The sequence below is a fragment of the Barbus barbus genome, assembly GCF_936440315.1.
Source record: "Barbus barbus genome assembly, chromosome: 23".
In the NCBI taxonomy this organism is placed as follows: domain Eukaryota; kingdom Metazoa; phylum Chordata; class Actinopteri; order Cypriniformes; family Cyprinidae; genus Barbus; species Barbus barbus.
This window is the reverse complement of record NC_136751.1, coordinates 23,980,775-23,999,280: the sequence shown is the minus strand read 5'-3', so window position 1 is coordinate 23,999,280 and position 18,506 is coordinate 23,980,775. Positions and strand designations below refer to the sequence as shown.

Below are 18,506 nucleotides of genomic sequence, written 5' to 3'. Positions count from 1 at the left end.
TGATATTTCCCCCTATTTTAAATTCTTATTATCCAGTGAAAGGTTAGATTTTTTGTGATTTTTATTTTTATAAAAAGATCAAAAGGATTAACAATGCAGATTAATTTTTATAGCCGCCTTTGATCATATTTACCAAGGGTGCTGATATTTTTGGCTATGACTGTATATACTCACAATTACAAGTTATAAAGTCCTATTTATAAAAGACAGATACTTTCTCAGAATTGCAAGTTTATATCTCGCAATTGCAAGTTTGTATCTTGCAATTCTAGAAAAAAGACAGAATTGTGAGTTTATATCTAGTAATTCTGGCTTTATAACTCGCAATTACGAGTTTATATCATGCAATTCTAGAAAAAAGACAGATTTATCTTTTTAATTTTTTTTTTTCATGGCAGAAAAGGGCTTTCAAAGTTAATCAGTCAGATCTATGACTTGGGAACTGGATAAAATCATGAATGAATCATTCCAGCAAAAGATTTGTTGAAAAGATTTTAGTGAATAAAAATATTTAAAATATAGAGCATGTCCTTTTTGAATCTCATTTTTAAAGCCTCACTTCCTTTCCATAGTAATTCCAGGAATCAGTACATTATTCAAACTGTCTCCACAGCAGAAAGAAATATGGGTTTAGAGCAATATAAGGGTGAGTAAATAATGACACTGTCAAATAATGTTCCAAAAATGATAAATAACGACAGAATTTGTGGACGAAGGATTAAGCCACTGTCATTTTACATCACATCTATGAGTTTCAGACTGAAACTCAGCCGTCTTTAACAAGTCAGTGTGGCGAGACATGCCGTAGTCCCTGCTGGGGGCTGGAAATAGCACCATGTTTTGTGTGGAAAGGCCCGGAAGAATGGGATTGGGTCCTGGGGAGGTGTTATGGAACCGGAGGGACTCGCATGACTAATGCCGACGAGAGAGATGTCACAGCAGGCCCGTTCACACGTCTATTTTAGCGCCATTTTTCAGCCTATTTTTGGTTATTGTTGTCTCACAGCTGGCTACACATGTGCACCTGCACACACAATGCACTTCAGCAGTGAGAAGGTGACAGGGCAAGATATACTTCTTTTCAAACTGCCTTCTCTCTCTCGGTTTGTTCCTTTTTTTCCTTTCTCTTCATTTTAAAGAAGCACACTGATGAATGGTTGACGATGGTTGAGCGCTGAAATGACACATGAACTCCTTCCTCTGTAACCTGACACGGACTGAAGTTATAATGAGGGAAAAGTGTTTGTGTGTTTAATAAAGGCTGGTATGCTGAATTGTAAGTGTGTGTCACCTACTGATAAGAGGAATTAGAAGTCATTAAAAAACCCCTCTAAACTCAGTGAGGGGCTTTTAAAATACAGCCATTAGTTTGCATAGCGCGAAGACACGGGTCGGTAAACAAGAATATCTTACATCAACTGTGTAGGTTGGTTATCTCAGCTACATGGCGGCACTCAACAATCCCTCTGGGTACAGTAACAGCACACAACTTTGTTAAAATAGATGTCTACATGAATGCATCTCCAGCTGTGCACAAATCAAATGTAAATGCGTCATGCGGTAAATGTTCAATAATAGCTATTTACTGACTGACACAAAAGCTGCAAGGCGTACGTTACATGATCTACATCAATATCTAGAGAAGAGTATTCATTTGAAAGAGTTTTATAGACCTCTAGTAATGCCTACACTATAGCACTCAACAAATGATAAAGTACTTCACCTAATTTTTAATTTTTGTCTTCTATTGGAACTCAAATCAAAGGATAAGATCCATAACTAATCAAATAATATTAATAACAAATCAAAAATGTATCTTTCAGTGATTTTTGATTGGTTTTTGTTTTGTTTTTATAGAATGCATTGAAAGAAATTATTATTGTACAATAATATTTAGACTTTTAAAAATTATTTTAACAGGGCCGAATTACCTTGAATTTTCAGCATCATTACTCCAGTCTTCAGTGTCACATGATCCTTCAGAAACCATTCTAATATGCTAATTTGCTGCTCATGAAATATTCATTATTACACTAAAAAATGACTGATTTTAATGGTAAAAAACTGTGAAAATGCTACAGTAAAAAACTGTTAAATGGTTAATGGTAAGTTCCTGTAAATTTTACAGGGAAATACCGTAAACTGACATTCCCAGAATTCCCTGCGTTGCATTTCAAATTTTGATTGAATTTGATGTTATTTCTTTGAAATAACTTTCTTCTTAGTTTTTTCTCATCAGTTATGTTTATTAGGGTTGTATGTTACATCTAATATTGTTAAATTAATGTTATTACATATTTCAGTTTAATGAGTCTCACCATGATGGTGTTTAGTGTTTGTGTGAATGACACTGTGCATCTTCTATATATGTTATTATTTAAAAGCTGCTTGTGATGGGCTTTGGTTCATCATGTGACTTTCTCATCACCACCTGGATTTGGTGGTTATCAGTGTATTTCAAAGGTACAAAACAGATTTCAGTACTCCAATAGGTTGGAATATTAACATTATATCAGTTAATGAAATTACGGTATTTAACTGTAAATTTAAGTTAAAACCGTAAAACCTAAAATGCTGTTACCGTATTTTTTTATGGTAGAATTCTGGCAACCACAGCTGCCAGTTTTTTTTTTTACAGTGTATTATTAATATTAAGAACTGTTTGCTTAATATTTTTGTAGAAACCGTGAAACATTTTTTTCAGGATTCTTGAATGGAAAGTTCAAGGGAAAAGCATTTGTATGAAATAGAATTTCTTTTTTTGAGAGTGTATTTACTGTAACCCTAAACATTTCCGCATGTAATGTATATCTTCTACCTCTAATCTATGTATGAAAATGCAGGTCGATTTTCATTGTGTGATCCTCTGAGTCCTGCGTGCGATTGATTATGTGACAGAGGAGAATCTTTGAAATGCATAGCTGTGAGCCTGTGTCAAACTGGACGCCCCTGTATGAGCCCTTCTGTGTATGAATGACAATCTCATTTGTGTTTCTTACTGAGATTAAGAGAATTTCAGGCTGAGACCTTGTCGATCCTTTGTGTCTGATTTCAGATATTGGCCTTGGTATTTGGTATGAGACGATAATGAGGAATCTTATGTTTCATGGTAATTAGAATTGCCACGGTACCAGTAGTTGATACAAGGGGTTATGAAAAATTCTGAATTAAAGAATTTGCTCCCTTTTGATTCATAAGTTGGATTTTGAATTGAATTGGCTACACCTGACAGGAAGTAGAGTTAGAATGACAGAAAGAGGGATTCTAAGAAATTCAATGCAGTTAATTTACATTTGGAAATTAAGTATTCTTCCAACACAAAATTCAGTCTGTTAAATTAATTCACTAGTTTTAGTAAATGCTAATACCAACCCATTGTTATATCTATAATTTCTTTGTATTATATATACCCTATAAATCTTTAAATGCAATTTTGGGGGGGGGGGGGGGGTTGGGCTTTGACAAGCCAACACTCAAAGTTTGACTTTGGCTTTTCTAGCTAAAATTACAGTTTTTCACAATTCAGTCCATGTTAATTCTGCTTCTGCAAATATCTGCATCCTAAATTCAAATTCAGGAACTGAATTGGAATTTAAAAAGTCTTAATTAAATTCTGTATCACAGCCCTGGTCGATACCAATACCCGTTAAAAGAATCATTATGAGATTTAAAAATGAATCATCATACACCTTAGATATTCTGTATAAATTAATAAATAGTTAAATTGTCCTTATTTGATGCTATCTGCAAGCCTTTTTTTTCAAAGAGGCTCATGTTGCTTGTGTTAAGAGGTGCAGTGATGGGAAAAGTTTATTTTAAGAGATCTTCATCATGGTCATGAGATCAGATTCTGTACTAAGAAACATGCTCTCAACACTGGATCATTTATTTTGAAGGGCTACGTGCATTTTAAACACCGAATTTGCTTTTAAAGATGTTTAAATCATGTGTTTGTATACTGTGAGGTTTAAACTCATTTGGCTCTCTGTCCTGTGTTTGTTGTTGCTGTGTGTCGCTAGTCTTGCTGTCGCAGATTGTTTGGTGTTGTGCTGGACCGTAGCGTCTCCTCTTCCACAGCTGATCAATCGCAGCAGCTCTCTGCTCTCAGAGATAAATGTGAGGCCTGAGCTCACTACCGCAGCATGACTGCCAAGCGTCTGATCCAGGTCTGGGTACTGCACAAAACTCCACAGGGGAGCTCGTCCTCTGCCCACCACCAGACCGCTTAAGCAGTTCTGGGCATCGCTTTCCCCATGCACACACTTGCTCTGTAGCCCACCCAGGCCCACGGCACCATCAGTAGACTATTGAGTGGAAAGCTGGCAAATCACGGTCCATGTGACTGCAGTTGCACACGTTAGTGTGTGCATGAGAGCGACAGAAGGGAGCTGGCGATTTTGCGGCCATGATAAAACTCCTGTCCGATGGGCTAATCCTGCATGAATCAATGCGCTTTTATTGGTGCCCATTTTTAATAGGCTCTTACAATAGAAAAGAAATCAAATGTGTCATGGATGATCAAGAGAGACACTAGAAGCAGCTCAGAGCAATTATATCTTGCACTTTTATGCCCGGCAGAATCAATGTGTGCGTCTGAGACTCTGAGTGCTTCAGGAGATGTTTGCTGATACTAAAGGTCCTTCTCCGAAACATACAAACTGTCCGCTACATAAACTCTGTTAAGTTTTGGTAAACTGAGCTTGAGAAATGTGTTAGTGTTGTGGGATGCTGTAATGTGGGAATAGAGTGTAATTATGAGTGTTTGTGAATGCGTATGATAAAGACAAGGAGAAAGTAGTCTGGTGTTATTATCAGCTAAAAATCTGCAGGTGATTCTGGCTGCAATATTAGTGTAATATAATATAAAATGTGCAAACATAGTTTATTTTGTTTTTATGGGTCCGTTTAAGGGAGTTTAACACTTTATCCAAAATGGGTTATATTTAGTGCTGTCATTTGATTAAAAAAATCTAACTAATAAATCATATTTTTTCTGAAATTATTCATCTTGGTTAAATCGCACTTAACATGAGGATTTGTAATCATATTTTCACACTGAATCTGCAATTTAAATGTAAACGACGTAAACATGGTATATTTCTTTAATGCCATATTTTTCTTTTTTCAAATATTTTGGTATTTTTATACCAATACTTATGCCTGTGTTAAATGGATTTTTTTTTATCGATTTCTGGGGATAAGTAATTGTAACCGTTCAAAACTATAGTAAAATATGTGCCATAATTTTTAACATTTAGTATTAATATTAACCACAGAATTTAATGTATTATTTATTTATTTATTTTTACAGCCATAGTTATATCATAATGATATATCAGTGCAAAACTCAAATTTGCAAAGCAATGTACAAAACACAACAGAATGGGGAAAGTGCTTCCCCATTTTTATTAGCATTTATAAATATTTTAGTTTTTAATATTTCGTTTATAGTGTGTGTGCATCAGATGGTCAGTGAAAAGACTTTAAGTCATTACAAGTTTTAGTTTATTCACTGTTATTTGGAGATATGTTACACTTATTTAGCTTCTGTGGTATTTAATCCACCACACAAAGACTGGAAAATGACTTTTGTTTAAAGTCCCATCTGGAATTAATTTCTAAATTAATTTGCTGCTGGGTCTTTAGTTTCTCCATAATTGCCCCCAGAACTTGAAATCCAAACAAACTCAAGTCCATCAAAGAAAGCGGAAGCTACTTGCTTAGTCTGTTTTTACCCATTATTACACTGCAAAAAAACAGATATGCTAATAGGGTAATAAATATATACTTGTTATTAAAAGTGAAAACAAGTTTAATTTTTCTTTCCCCATTTACACAAACTCATTTAACTTCAATGCATTTTTCAGAAAACAAGACTATATCGCATGTAATTTTTCTTCTAAAGTTAATTTAAAAATGTTATACTGGAAAACAAGACAAAATACTGACTAACAAAAACAGTTTTTGCAGTATTTTGGTTTTAATTGATGTTAACACTATTGAAAAATAAATATACTTAAATGTATTTGAAATACATTTATTTCATGCCAAGTATACTACAAATACATTTTCATATTTATGTATTTAATAAAATGCCCTGCAATTGTACTTTTAGTATACTACACTGGTATACTTCAAGTCTGCTAAATTGGAACAACTAATTTTGTACTTAATGCACTTTAATTGTGCGGAAGTAGTGCTGAAGTCCAATTAAAGACATACTTGGTATATTTGATTGTGCTAAAGTGGAACTATTGCAAGTATATTTTAGGTAGACTTTAAATATTTGACATTTAAAGGGCGATATTATTTGAAGATCATACAATCCTCATCAAAAGTGACATTAAAAAAACATTTTAGGCTTATTAATAAGAATATGCATTGTGCACAAGTAATACTCCAAATAAAGTTTCATAAAAATGTTATATCTAACATATAAAATATGTTAGATTTTAACTATACTTGTATTTTAAATATATTATATTTTTCTGGGAATAATAATAATATATTAATGATAAATGATATTCAGTATCATATATATTAATGATGAAGAATTACTTCATCTTTACCTATGCGGTTGTGTGAGGGTGAGGTTAGGAAATACTGTCTACATATGCAGCTCACTAGTTTTTGGAACAGAGCCAGTTTGAGCATCTTGATTCTGTACCAGAAATGAAAAAAGCCTTTTTTCCCAGAATCTGGACAGCAACTTTTCAGTTTCTCACCCCTCTTTCACCTCACACTGTAGCTCTCCTCCTTTATGGCACTTTTGGCCTTAATGAGAACATTGGCTGGCCTGTTCCTTCGAACCTCGCTCTGAAAACACAGCGAGTCTCTTGCTGTCAGTCAGACACGGTCGTCTCAATCTCTCCTTCCCTCCCTGCTCGTTCACCCCAAAGTTACAGGTCACCCTAAACTCATACATTTTAATGGCTTCATGATGTGCAAGTTTAACTATATCAGCCTTGGAGAAGTTTGTGTTTGTCAGAGTGTCCAGCAATGGCTCCTGCACATACATTTTTTACGTTGAAACAGGTTTGATATATTTGTGTCGGTGCCCAGCAGTGGTCCGTCCTTACCTTGTAGGACCTCTAACATTCGCATTTGGGAAGGACAGAGAGTAAGGCTGAGGTAAATATTTAACAAGGAGGCTGGGTGTGAATTTTAGTGGTATTTTTAGGGACTGTCTTCCATCCTGGCCTTTTCCCAGTATATTTAGCCTGTGGCACATCTCTGTCTCTCTCTTTGCCCCTGGCACAGGGCTCAGACATGGCCAGGCGTATTCACTGATAAGCTACATCAACATCTGTTTATCTAGCCTGGAGAGACACAGAGGAGATGCCTCGCTGGATTTGTCAGTCAGCTCAGGCTTGCATTGAACTACAATTGATCATCATGCAGTTGTGTGCTGTAGGTCTGTAGTCTAGTCAAATAATTAAATGGACATATGTAGACATATTATAACGTTCATAAAGTGTACACTCGGTTTATGGAAACTAAGCTGCAAAAATTAATCATTCGGATAACATCTTGGTATCACAAACATGAGCACATTAATATGACTTTGCATATTTACACATCAGCATCTATTCAGTGTTTGGCAGAATGTGAGCCGGTAAATAGAGGTTAGTCAATCATAACAATCATCCACATGTACTGTAGTGTATAGAAATAGACATCACCTAAAAATAAAAATTCTGTAATTGTTTACTCACCCTCAAGTTCTGCTGAACATAAAAGAAGATATTATGAACAATGTTGGCAACCAAACACTGGCCGTTAACCATTGACCTCTAAACTAGGGAATTCAATTGAAATGACCTGCTGTTAATGTTTGAGCTTTTTTAGTTTAGTCACTTTATTGATCAGTTTTGGACTTTTCTGCCTTCAAAATATGGAAATATGCTGCATTCTGCTTCATATGAGCTGTGACACACTTCAGTAACACCTGCTATTTGAGCAACACATTAATTCTGATGTTCCCTAAAGAGATTTTTGATTGAACTTCAGCAAAACTGGAACAAACTGTTGTTAATGTTCCAAACTGCATGTTATGAAGGACAAATCAACTTTGGTCCTGTTTTGCTAAAAGACTTTCCCACAGCTATTGAGGATAAACCTGATCTCACCTTGCTGAGTGCTGTGGATGTGTTTCACATTAGTTCTGTGTTCACTTAACCAATAATGACTGGATGCTTTTCTGACGACTCGTGGTGAATATATTTGTGCTGAAGTGAGAAATGGTTTTGAATCTGGACACGGACAGATTGGACTGGGGATTCATCGTCTTTCAGCACCGGACGAGCATGTTAGGATGCGACGTGCTTCTGTGTAATTAAGAGCGTGTCATAAAATGAGTTATCATTCCAGTTCTCTTTTTTTACAGCATGTGTTAAGACCCACTCTCTAATCTGACAATTAATATGGTAATGAACTCCTGCTGAGCTGGAGATTATGAAGGAGATGGATGTCAGAATCTTTTGGTTACACTACTTTTTTTTATTTTTGAGGAAGATGGGTGGCAGTTACTTCTCGCCACAATGCTGAAGTAAGAGTTTGGTATTTCCAGTCAAACGTGATTAGAAAATACATACAAGGGTGTTTCTTCAACTATGCAGGCTTTTGGACTTTTCCAGTATAAACCCTCACTAGTATAAAGTTGTTTTGCTTGAACTGTCCTGTAAATGTCCTTTCTATTTCAACATCTCAAATCAGCATTCATTTTGTGGTGGAAATCACATGAATTTTTAAAATGAATATTAAATTAAATAATATTTTTCCACTTATTGCAATGGTAACTAAGTACACTCATTTTTAAATAGCTATACTGAGCTAAAATGTTACTTTTAAATAGTAATTGAGGCTACATTGTTGCTAAATTGTTGGTTGTACATTATTGTACACAATGTCAGAATTGTGTAAAACTGAAATCATTTTCATAATAGTAAATATTGCTCTGTGTTTAGGTAAAATATTACCAAAAAAATATTTGGCCTATTAAATAAAAGAATAAGTAAATAAAAGTTAAAAAGAATAAAAAATAAATGTAACAATAAGAAAGAAAGAAACAAGGTAATGGAATTAAATTCAGGATTAAATTGAATTAATAAATTATATTTGCTTTATCAAATTATTTATTGCTATATTTATTTATTTTGAATTTCTGGAGGTTTGGTCCTCCATCTGTACTTAAAAAAAAACACGTTTGAAAAACAGTAAAAATAAAGCCATGGTAGATCGATTATTTTTTCCCCCTCATTTTCTACCTGATAAAATACATATGTCGTGGCATTTTAAGATGTAATTAATTTCCATTTGCCAGGTCTTAAAATTTCCTCATATCCAGACTGTGGGAATCCTGGTCCTTCAGTGAAAAACAGTCATTAAATAAGCTTTTTCCCCTTTCTTTTTTTTGGTTTCACGTTATTTTAGTGGTTGTCTTGTCTCATTTTAAGTCATCTTGAGGCCCCCTTGGAAGTTTACTAAGGTCCTGTAGTGAGCCCCGAGCCCCTTAATTGAGAACCACTAGTTTAATGTGATCTTTACATAACAAAAAGTTTGAATAAAAAATCAACTCCTGGGACATTAAAGTGCCCATAGTTGAAGAAACACCCAGAAATGGGTTTCTTAACTTGCAAATGGGTTTCGGTACACCAGTGTTAGCGAATATTTGCACACATTTGAATAAAGTATTCGCTGTTTTCTTTCTCTCGTGGATTAAGACATTGGTGTTTAACTTCTAGGGGACAAAAATGCACTCTTTGAGCGAATAACGTCTCGTTACCTCCCACGGCTCACTTGAAAGTTAAAAGTGGTCGAAGCACTGGTGTGTCAGCAGATGCAATCCTCATGCATAATGCAGGTCCCCTTTTCCATACTCGGAGGAAATGCAGCACTTCCCAGTGCTCTCCGATACTTCTTGTGTCATCATGTGTTTGCAGGAACCATCACTTACATCCCCCTCTACAAAAAGCACAGGGTTGTCATCAGGGGGGACAACTGGAAATGTTATGCTAAACCCTGTGACAAAGGAAGCCCACTATGGTATGGCCTTACTCAATGGGCCCTAATGTTGTCCCGGGTCAAGGAATTTAAGCAATGGCTCTAGATTTGCTTTTGTCTGTTATTTAATCTTTTTTTTTTATATAATTATTATACATGCAGGTTTTCTAAGACTTTCCTATTAATTGAGAGACTACACAGCACTACAATATTATTTTCTAATAATGCTCAGACACACTGACTCCAAACTAAGGATGTTTTCACTGAACCTCTTTGTCTGTTTTAATAGGTACTCCATCTCCCCTTACTCTGTCTTGGAAAGATGTGGCATCGAACACCCAAAGCCTTCCCCGTTTTTTGGGAACCTCATGATGTTTCGAGACGTAAGAACTTTTGTTTACTTCATAATGAAACACAAAATGCATTCGCTCACTTTCTCACACGTATGCACCTTGCACCCTCTCGAAGCTAGAGAAATTATATTTCTCTCAGTGAGCCTCACTTCATTAGATGTGTTCATTAAAAATGACTCACCGCTAATGACATCTAATGCCATGTGATTTCCAAACAGATTACCCTCTGTGCTGAATGATGTACTTTTACGACGATAATATAAAAGACGGACGGGGAGAGTGGGTGGGTTTAATATTGCAAAATTAATACTTTTAATTCCTTCTTTTTTTTTTTAAATTTAATCTCAGTCCCAAGCTATAACATAGCAAATCAACAGCTACCTTGAAGACTCTCATTTCTGCCAGTCTGTAGTTTAATGATAATGATTTGACATGGATTATAGGAAATAAAGGCCACATTTTCTATGCTGTAGGGCTGTACGATTCCAGAGAGAGTATAAAATTGACTTTCATTTGTGAATGTGAAATGCCTAGATTCATCCAGTAACCAATAAGGATGAATGCCATAAAAGAACAAGTCCAGCTCATTAACATCAACCCCCCAGTTTCATAGACAAGGCTTAAACCTAGTCCCAGACTAAAATGTAATTCTGAGCTGTTTCAACTGAAAGAAACTTGTACTGACTGATCTTAAAATATATCAGTGCCTTTGTTTTGTCTCAAGAGTCACACCAGTAATGTTTTCTCTAAGGCACATTTATAAAAATGAATTAAAATGTCCTAATTGAACCATGGCCTAATCCTGGTTTAGTCTAAACCCCATCTGTGAAACCAGGCCTAAATTAGGTTTTATTAATTCATACAAAAATGTATTCATTCATTTTTATAATATATTGCTTTTATGAAAATAAAATATATTTGTATTATAATATATTAATATATTTTATAAAGTATATTTTTTTCTTCAGATTAAAAAAAAAAAAAAAAGTTTCAATGAAATTCCCCCACCAGCACGCTGGCTTATTTTAAATAAAGCTTTGATTCCAACTCTTGTGGTGTTCTGGTGCGGAATAGATTCTCAGATCAATATGTTACTGTCAGACAGTAATGGTTGACTGGACAGCATGTCGTTCACAACACTCGTTTCATTCTGTCTTTCGATCACCCGCTTATGACAGGGCTCCCTCTTCCTTCTCTCCCTCTCGATCTGCCTGTCTGTTTCCCTTTCTCCATCTTTTTCATCTCAATTCATGTCTTCCTCGTTGTGATTAAATGTTATTAGATGGAAGTGAGAAAGGTATAAATATGCATGCCTGCATAATTACTGTGTGTCTAGATGAAGCTCCCTAGGTGAACTACAGGTATGTGCTTTTTTTAGTGTGTGGGTTTTTGTATGCTGTTGTGCAGCTTTTGTCTGAGCGTATTAGTGTGTGTGTAGATTTGTGCACACGTCAGCAGACTCAGTCTCACAAACAGTGGTCTCCAGAGAATTGCTCTAGCAGAATCCTCTGACCCACTTCCACAGGCCAGCCTCTCAGCTAAATCCTGTAGGTCTGTGTGTGCGACTGTATGCACATTTTGTGTTACTGGCACTAGAGACGCAGACGCAATCCCCTCTCAAGAGGCAGGTGACTGCATTTCAAGTTAGAAATTCAGTGAGAATGCAAAAGAGGAAAGGGAGATGTTGAAAGAGAGAAAGGAGAAGGAAAGTAAGGCATAGGTTACGTTAGCAAAGTTTGTGTTTAGGATTGATGACGAGTCAACCAAAAAATTAAAAATAATAAAAAGCGCAGAAGTTGTGTAAAGTTAGCCAGTCCAGTTTTGGAAAGTCTGTTTCCAGTTTTGTGAACATTAGTCTAAAGTACATTCACATTTTGTGTTCATTATGCATCAGATCCTAAAATTGGAGACTACAAAATTTCATATAAAATGTAATTTTTATGATATATCATGAATGAATTCATACAAAAATTAATATATACTGTATATACATTTACTTGAGATTTTGTGGAAAAATGTCCCAGACTGAACAAAAATGTATGAGGACCAATGACTAATTGGAAACTTTGTTGAAAGAAGTACCTTTAAGGATGCATTTATTTAATATTTTATTACAATCTATTCCTATAATAGCAAAGCAGAATTTCCAGCAGCCTTTGGTGTCACATGATCCTTCAGAAATCATCCTAATATGCTGATTTGATGCTCAAGAAACATTTCTGATTAGTGTCAATGCTGCATTTAGCCTACTTAAAATAGTCATCTTTTGTAAGATTTGTCTTTACAGTCAGTCACTTTTGATCAATTAATTGCATCCTTGCTAAACAAAAAGAATATAAAAATTGACGGACTCAAAACTTTTGAACAATACTGTACAGTGGGGACATAAGACAACTCTACCCTGAATATAGTCTTAAGAGAAGGAAATGTGAGAGAAATGAAAGAGAAGATACGATAAATATATATTTGGAGTGATTTGAAGGTAAAAAAAAAAGATTCCAAGGTGTGATTTGAAGATCATGGGTAACAGGAAGTGATGTACAAAGAGCGTTTGGGATACGGGGCAGATTGAGTCACATTTAGAGACTAGACGACAGAGTCTCTCGCAACCCACAGCAGCATATTATCATGACACACTCCATTAGCAAATACAACACTCACAGACATGAGATTTGGTCCATTTAAGATCCTAAACAACCTAGATGCAGCTCCTCTCTCTCTTTCTCTCTGATGCCAGCGCACACGCACATACTTGCTTTCTGTTTATACGTAGGGGATGTATCTGGAAAACAGGATTTGTCATGGTAGTTTGAAATAAAAAGAGCTACAGTATGTAGGCTGACTTTAATGTTAACAATGTAAAGCTGCCTGCCCAGTGTGTCAAGACTATTTACTTCATCTGTGGTACAAAAACAGGTCATTGTCAAAGGTTATAAATATACTAACAGAAGACCGCCCACATTAACTCTACCATTAAGGGATTTTAGTTCTGTACGATTTGTTAACGCTTTTAAAAGCAGTATTCTCACCTAGCCTGCATATATTGGATTAAAAATACAGTCATATTTTTATATTTAAAATAACTGTTTTCTATTTTAATTTATTTTAAAATCGAATTTATTCCTGTGATGGCAAAGATGAATTTTCTTTATTAAGTGCTCATTAAAAACTAAATGATATCTGACGGTAAGAATTGCAACATTTGATAAGGTTGCGTGTTCTATAAGCAAGAGTCTGAGTGCACAGGTTTTTTGGATCTTGAAACCGAGCGGTTGCATTTAGTGCCTTTGGGGAAGAAATAATTACTTGGTTTGCCATGTTTGTGGCACTGAATCATTGAAAGACATGTAGAGTTTTATTAAAGACTCGTATGGTAGCTAGATACTCAAAGAGAATTGTATATTTGGCTTTGTTTTCTGAGTAATATCTCTAAATAAATTACTATTATTATTGGACAGACAGAATACGGGATCTCAAAGTCTACATAAATTCGTATCATTTGAAGAGAATTGCTACTGTCAGCATCGGTCCTAATGGAATCATTACACTGGAAAAACTAATTTTTCTAAATTGTACATAAAACAAAAAGAAAATGCTATTTCATTGTTTCTACTTCAAAATCTTACATTTAATTTAATGAATTGCAGTGTTTTTTAAACATTTGTTTCTAAACCTTTTTTTTTCCCCCAGTGTATTTGAGATTTTTTTTCGTCGTGTTAAATGTAAAAAACAAAGAAGATTTTTTGAAAGTCCCCCCAAAAGATAGAATAGAATAGAATACACTCTTTAAAAAGGTGCAGCGATGCCGTAGAAGAACCATTTTTGGTGCCACTAAAGAACCATTCAGTCAAAGGTTCTTTAAATAACCATCTCTTTCTTACCTTTTTATAATCTGAAGAACCTTCTTTCGCCACAAAGAACCTTTTGTGAAACAGAAAGGTTCTTCAGATGTTAAAGGTTCTTTATGGAACCAGTTAGAAAAAAGGTTCTTCTATGGCATCATGAAGCACCTTTATTTTTAAGAGTGTAGAATATAATAGAATAGAACAGTCTATCTTTAAAAGTGCATCTCCCATACCTTCCTCCACATCCTCTCAGTGACACGCGTCTGCCTGCATGACTCTTGAGTGACATGAGAGATTATTAGCGACCGAGACAAAGAGAAGCAGCACGATGTTCAGACCTGCATAGAGGTCAAGGTCATAAATGTGCTAGAAAATAACTGGAAGTGGCTAATCTTTTTAAGAGAATTCCAATAGGATCGCTGACTGTCCGTTTTAGTCAGAGCCGACTTTATTGATCGTATCCATCCGAGATGAATCCCCAATGAAGCCAAAGGCAGGAGCAACTCATTTGTTTGAATTGAGCCTCCTATTAAACTTCACTACAGCACTGCCTGATGCACTCGCAGCCTCTTCCGTATGATAGAGCCGTAATAAAAGGCTGAAGGAGAGGACATCAGGACGGAAGAGCACACACTGCTTAATGCTCACTGAGGAACACATACTCACACACATACGTCTCTGCCTAATGCCCACCAGGGAGACTGCAGGAATGGTGGGATGAAGAAGGGTGGGCAGACGGTTTGGTGCCAGCACTGTCGACTCCTTCATTAGTAGAGACAGCAGAGCCACCGGCTGCCATGCATACCAAACTAGCGCACTTTATGTGTGTGTGTGTGTGTACGTTTTGCAGTCAGCACTTGATGTTCATGGTTTGCATTGTGTAACTTCTTAACTATATCCCACCAGCCTCTATAAACAATGCAATCTCAGCAGCCTTATGAGCAAAGTTTAATATGTTCTTTGATTCCAAATAGGGATATGATAATATTCCTGTTATTGTGTTATGGTTATGGATATTTCAGGATAATATTCTCAGTAGACCTCAATAAACCTTCCGAGAGCCCATAAACCTCGAGAGAGCCAAGCGCTGTCGGTGTTTTTGCTCTGTGCTGACCCCTACTGGTAGATAAGTGTGATGCTGTACTTGCAATAACCTGTGTTCACATAGTAAGCGCCTCTTTAGGAGTCATAGTGATTGATCCATATTGTGCAGGGAAGTCAGACAAGACAGATGGTGGTATCCAAGAAAAGATCGAGCGGAAATAAATAATTGCTTTAAACTACATGATGGCAAAGCTGTGCAAATGTTTGAGAGTGCGCTAATCTTGGAAAAAGTGCTCACCCACTGTGAACAACAGTTCAACAAATCAAATCTCTCTTATTATTAGAATGTTTTATTCCACAGTATTTGAAAAGCATCAATTAAAAAACTGTGGCAGAAAAATAAGTTGCTTGTAATGGTAGCAAAAAAATAAAAATAAAATATTCAGCATAAAATATTAAACTACACCGATTGCCACAGATGTATAAAATCAAGCACCTAGTCATGCAGTATGCATTTACAAACATTTGTGGTCAAGACCTCAGTGAATTTAAACATGGTAATTTGACAGGAATCCACTCAGTTTGTGTAATTTAATCCCCGCTATTTTCCACAGTCAACTGTAAGTGGTATTATTGAGAAGTGGAAGCATTTAGGAACAGCAGCAATTCAGCCATAAAGCAGAAGACTAGTCACAGAGCAGGGTCAGCGAGTGCTGAGGTGCATGGTGCATAAAAGAGGGATGAAGTGAAGGGAAATCTTAATGCTTCAGCATACCAACACATTTTGGACAATGATGTGCTTCCAATTTTGTGGTAACTCTCTTTTATAGCAAGATCTATAAAGGCATGGTTGGATGATTTGGTGTGAAAGAACTTGACTGGCTCGCACAGAGCCCTGATCTCAACCCCATCGAGTACCTTTGGGATGAACTGGAATGGAAATTGCAAACCAGGCCTTCTCATCCAACATCAGTGCCTCACCCCACAAATGCTCAAAATTCCCACAGAAACACTTAATTTTGTGGAAAAGCTGGTGTAGCTTTCAAAGGGGGGATCAACTTCATATTAATGTCTGTGTATTTGAATACAATGTCACTTAAGTCCCTGTTGGAGTAATGGTCAGGCGTCCCAATACTTTTATCTGTATAGTGTATCTCTCTGATTTCACATTTCTCTCTTACTGCCAATTGTTTAATTTTCAGATTTTTTAATAAGGTATTAGCATGCTGCAAATATTTACAGCAGAATATAGATCACAGAATGCCAGTATTAAAATAATAAATACATGAAGATATTCAAATTTTGTGGCATTTCACTATTAAAGGGATAGTTCACCCTAAAAAAAATAATTTTGTCATTAATTACGCACCCTCATGTTCCAAACCCATAAGACCATCATCATCTTTGGAACACAAATTAAGATGTTTTTCCAACCCTGCATAATGCATGTGGAAGACTGACAGGGACAAATAGTATTCTTGTAGCTTCATAAAATTACGGTTGAACCACTGATGTCACTTGGACTATTTTAACAATGTCCTTACTACCTTTCTGGGCCTTGTAAGTGTCAGTTGCATTGCTGTCTATACAGGGTCAAAAAGCTCTCGGATTTCATCAAAAATATCTTAATTTGTGTTCTGAAGATGAACGAAGTTCTTACAGATTTGGAACGACATGAAGGTGAGTAATTAATGAGAGATTCTCACTTTTTGGTGAACTATCCCTTTAAATCTGATTGTTGTAGATGATGTGAAACTTTGGCAGTCTAAAATAAATCTGACCACATGTGTTCACAATGTTCTCTAATATGCTTTCATACTGATATGTGGGTTTTCTGCTCTTGCACAGGGTTTCTTTAAGGCACAATCTGACCTAATAAAGAAATACGGACCAATTTGTGGGTAAGTCTCCTTGGATTTTCCTCTTACTGTTATTTAAGCGTCAATCAAATGAATAAATATAAATGAAATCAGATTAAATTTATGTTGTTTCTTTGTTTAAAAAAAAATCTGAGATTGATGTCTGAAAGAAACTATTTTTTATTATCTGGGAAAGCTTTTGTCAGAGGCATTAATAAACACAAATATGCGAAACCTATTTGTTTTGCCAAGTGAAACATGAACGACTTCTCATTACCCCCTGTGTAATAGAAATGATTTTTTTCTGATTATGTATCTGATGAAAAGTGCCCTACATGATTGCTTTAGTCATTTCCACATTTATAGAATTATTTTAATACGAAAGCATCTGTGTACAACACCCATCACACACACGAGGCCCTTGTTCACGGTTCTGTCATTCATATTCAGACAGCATGAGCCTCTCACAGAGTGCCCAGTGTCCTCTAATTTAGGCCCTCGCTAGCCAGACATTGTGTTTTAATATGCCTGCTTCTGAGAGGCCGACTTCTCGTCGAGGGAGATCAAAGCAGCGAGTGCCACTGGGCTTCCTGTGTTTAATATGAGCAGAATAGAGGGGAAGAGAATCAGAATGACGCTGGTTTTGTCTGCTTGTGTGTGTGTGTGTGTGTGCGTATGTGTGTTCAATGGGATCCGGGGGTTCTGGATTGGGTATCGGGACCGGAAAAGGGGATCTAATTCAGAGTCGTGTGGATATATGTCAGGAGACATTACGACGTATTTCAGTTAGAGTAATCCAAGAGGCTGAGCTTCTCACTGAAATCAAAGAGCTTTGAAATACATATCAGTGCTCTGCATGCTCCTTAAAACCCTTGTCGGTTCCTGAAGTACAAGACATCAGTCATCTAAGTTCAGACGTTTCAGCGCATTGCAGGAGTGCTCAATATAACATACGCAGAAGGTTTGCTCTCGAAGGTGTGATTTTCTTTTCTTTGCTCTACCCAAAAATATCTTTCAGATATGGTTTGAAAATATCTAGAAATGGCTTCTAACCAGAATGCATGAGTGAGATTCCCTAGTGAAAGAGGCCATTTGATATAGTGGTCAACCAGTGGGCTTTTTAATGGCTGACAGCTAAAGAAGAGTTTATTTGATGTTTTTAGGTGTGAATGAAATGTCTAAATACATTTTAAAGGAACTGCATGTCATTGAGTCTATACTCTGATATGGAAGCCCTTTTCTGGCACAGTTGGGTAAAAAATTATTCTTCAAGTCATAAAAATAACTTAGTATCGTTATATTTAGAGAAATTCTCAATATAGTATGATATAGTAAAACTTGAGTTCATGTCATCATGAGAGTTTTTCCAAATGATTTAACAATGAAATTCTCATAACAATGAA

General features: G+C 36.0%; 1 protein-coding gene across 1 annotated transcript in view; it reads left to right on the top strand.

Annotated features, from left to right (window-relative positions):
* LOC306842718 (thromboxane-A synthase-like) overlaps nucleotides 1-18,506 on the top strand; it is a 64,458-nt gene that overhangs the window by 13,743 nt on the left and 32,209 nt on the right. Inside the window, exons 3-4 of the mRNA XM_079373741.1 lie at nucleotides 10,292-10,385; nucleotides 17,093-17,145. Of these exons, the coding sequence (XP_079229867.1) occupies nucleotides 10,292-10,385; nucleotides 17,093-17,145 (147 nt within the window). The remainder of the gene's footprint in view (nucleotides 1-10,291; nucleotides 10,386-17,092; nucleotides 17,146-18,506) is intronic.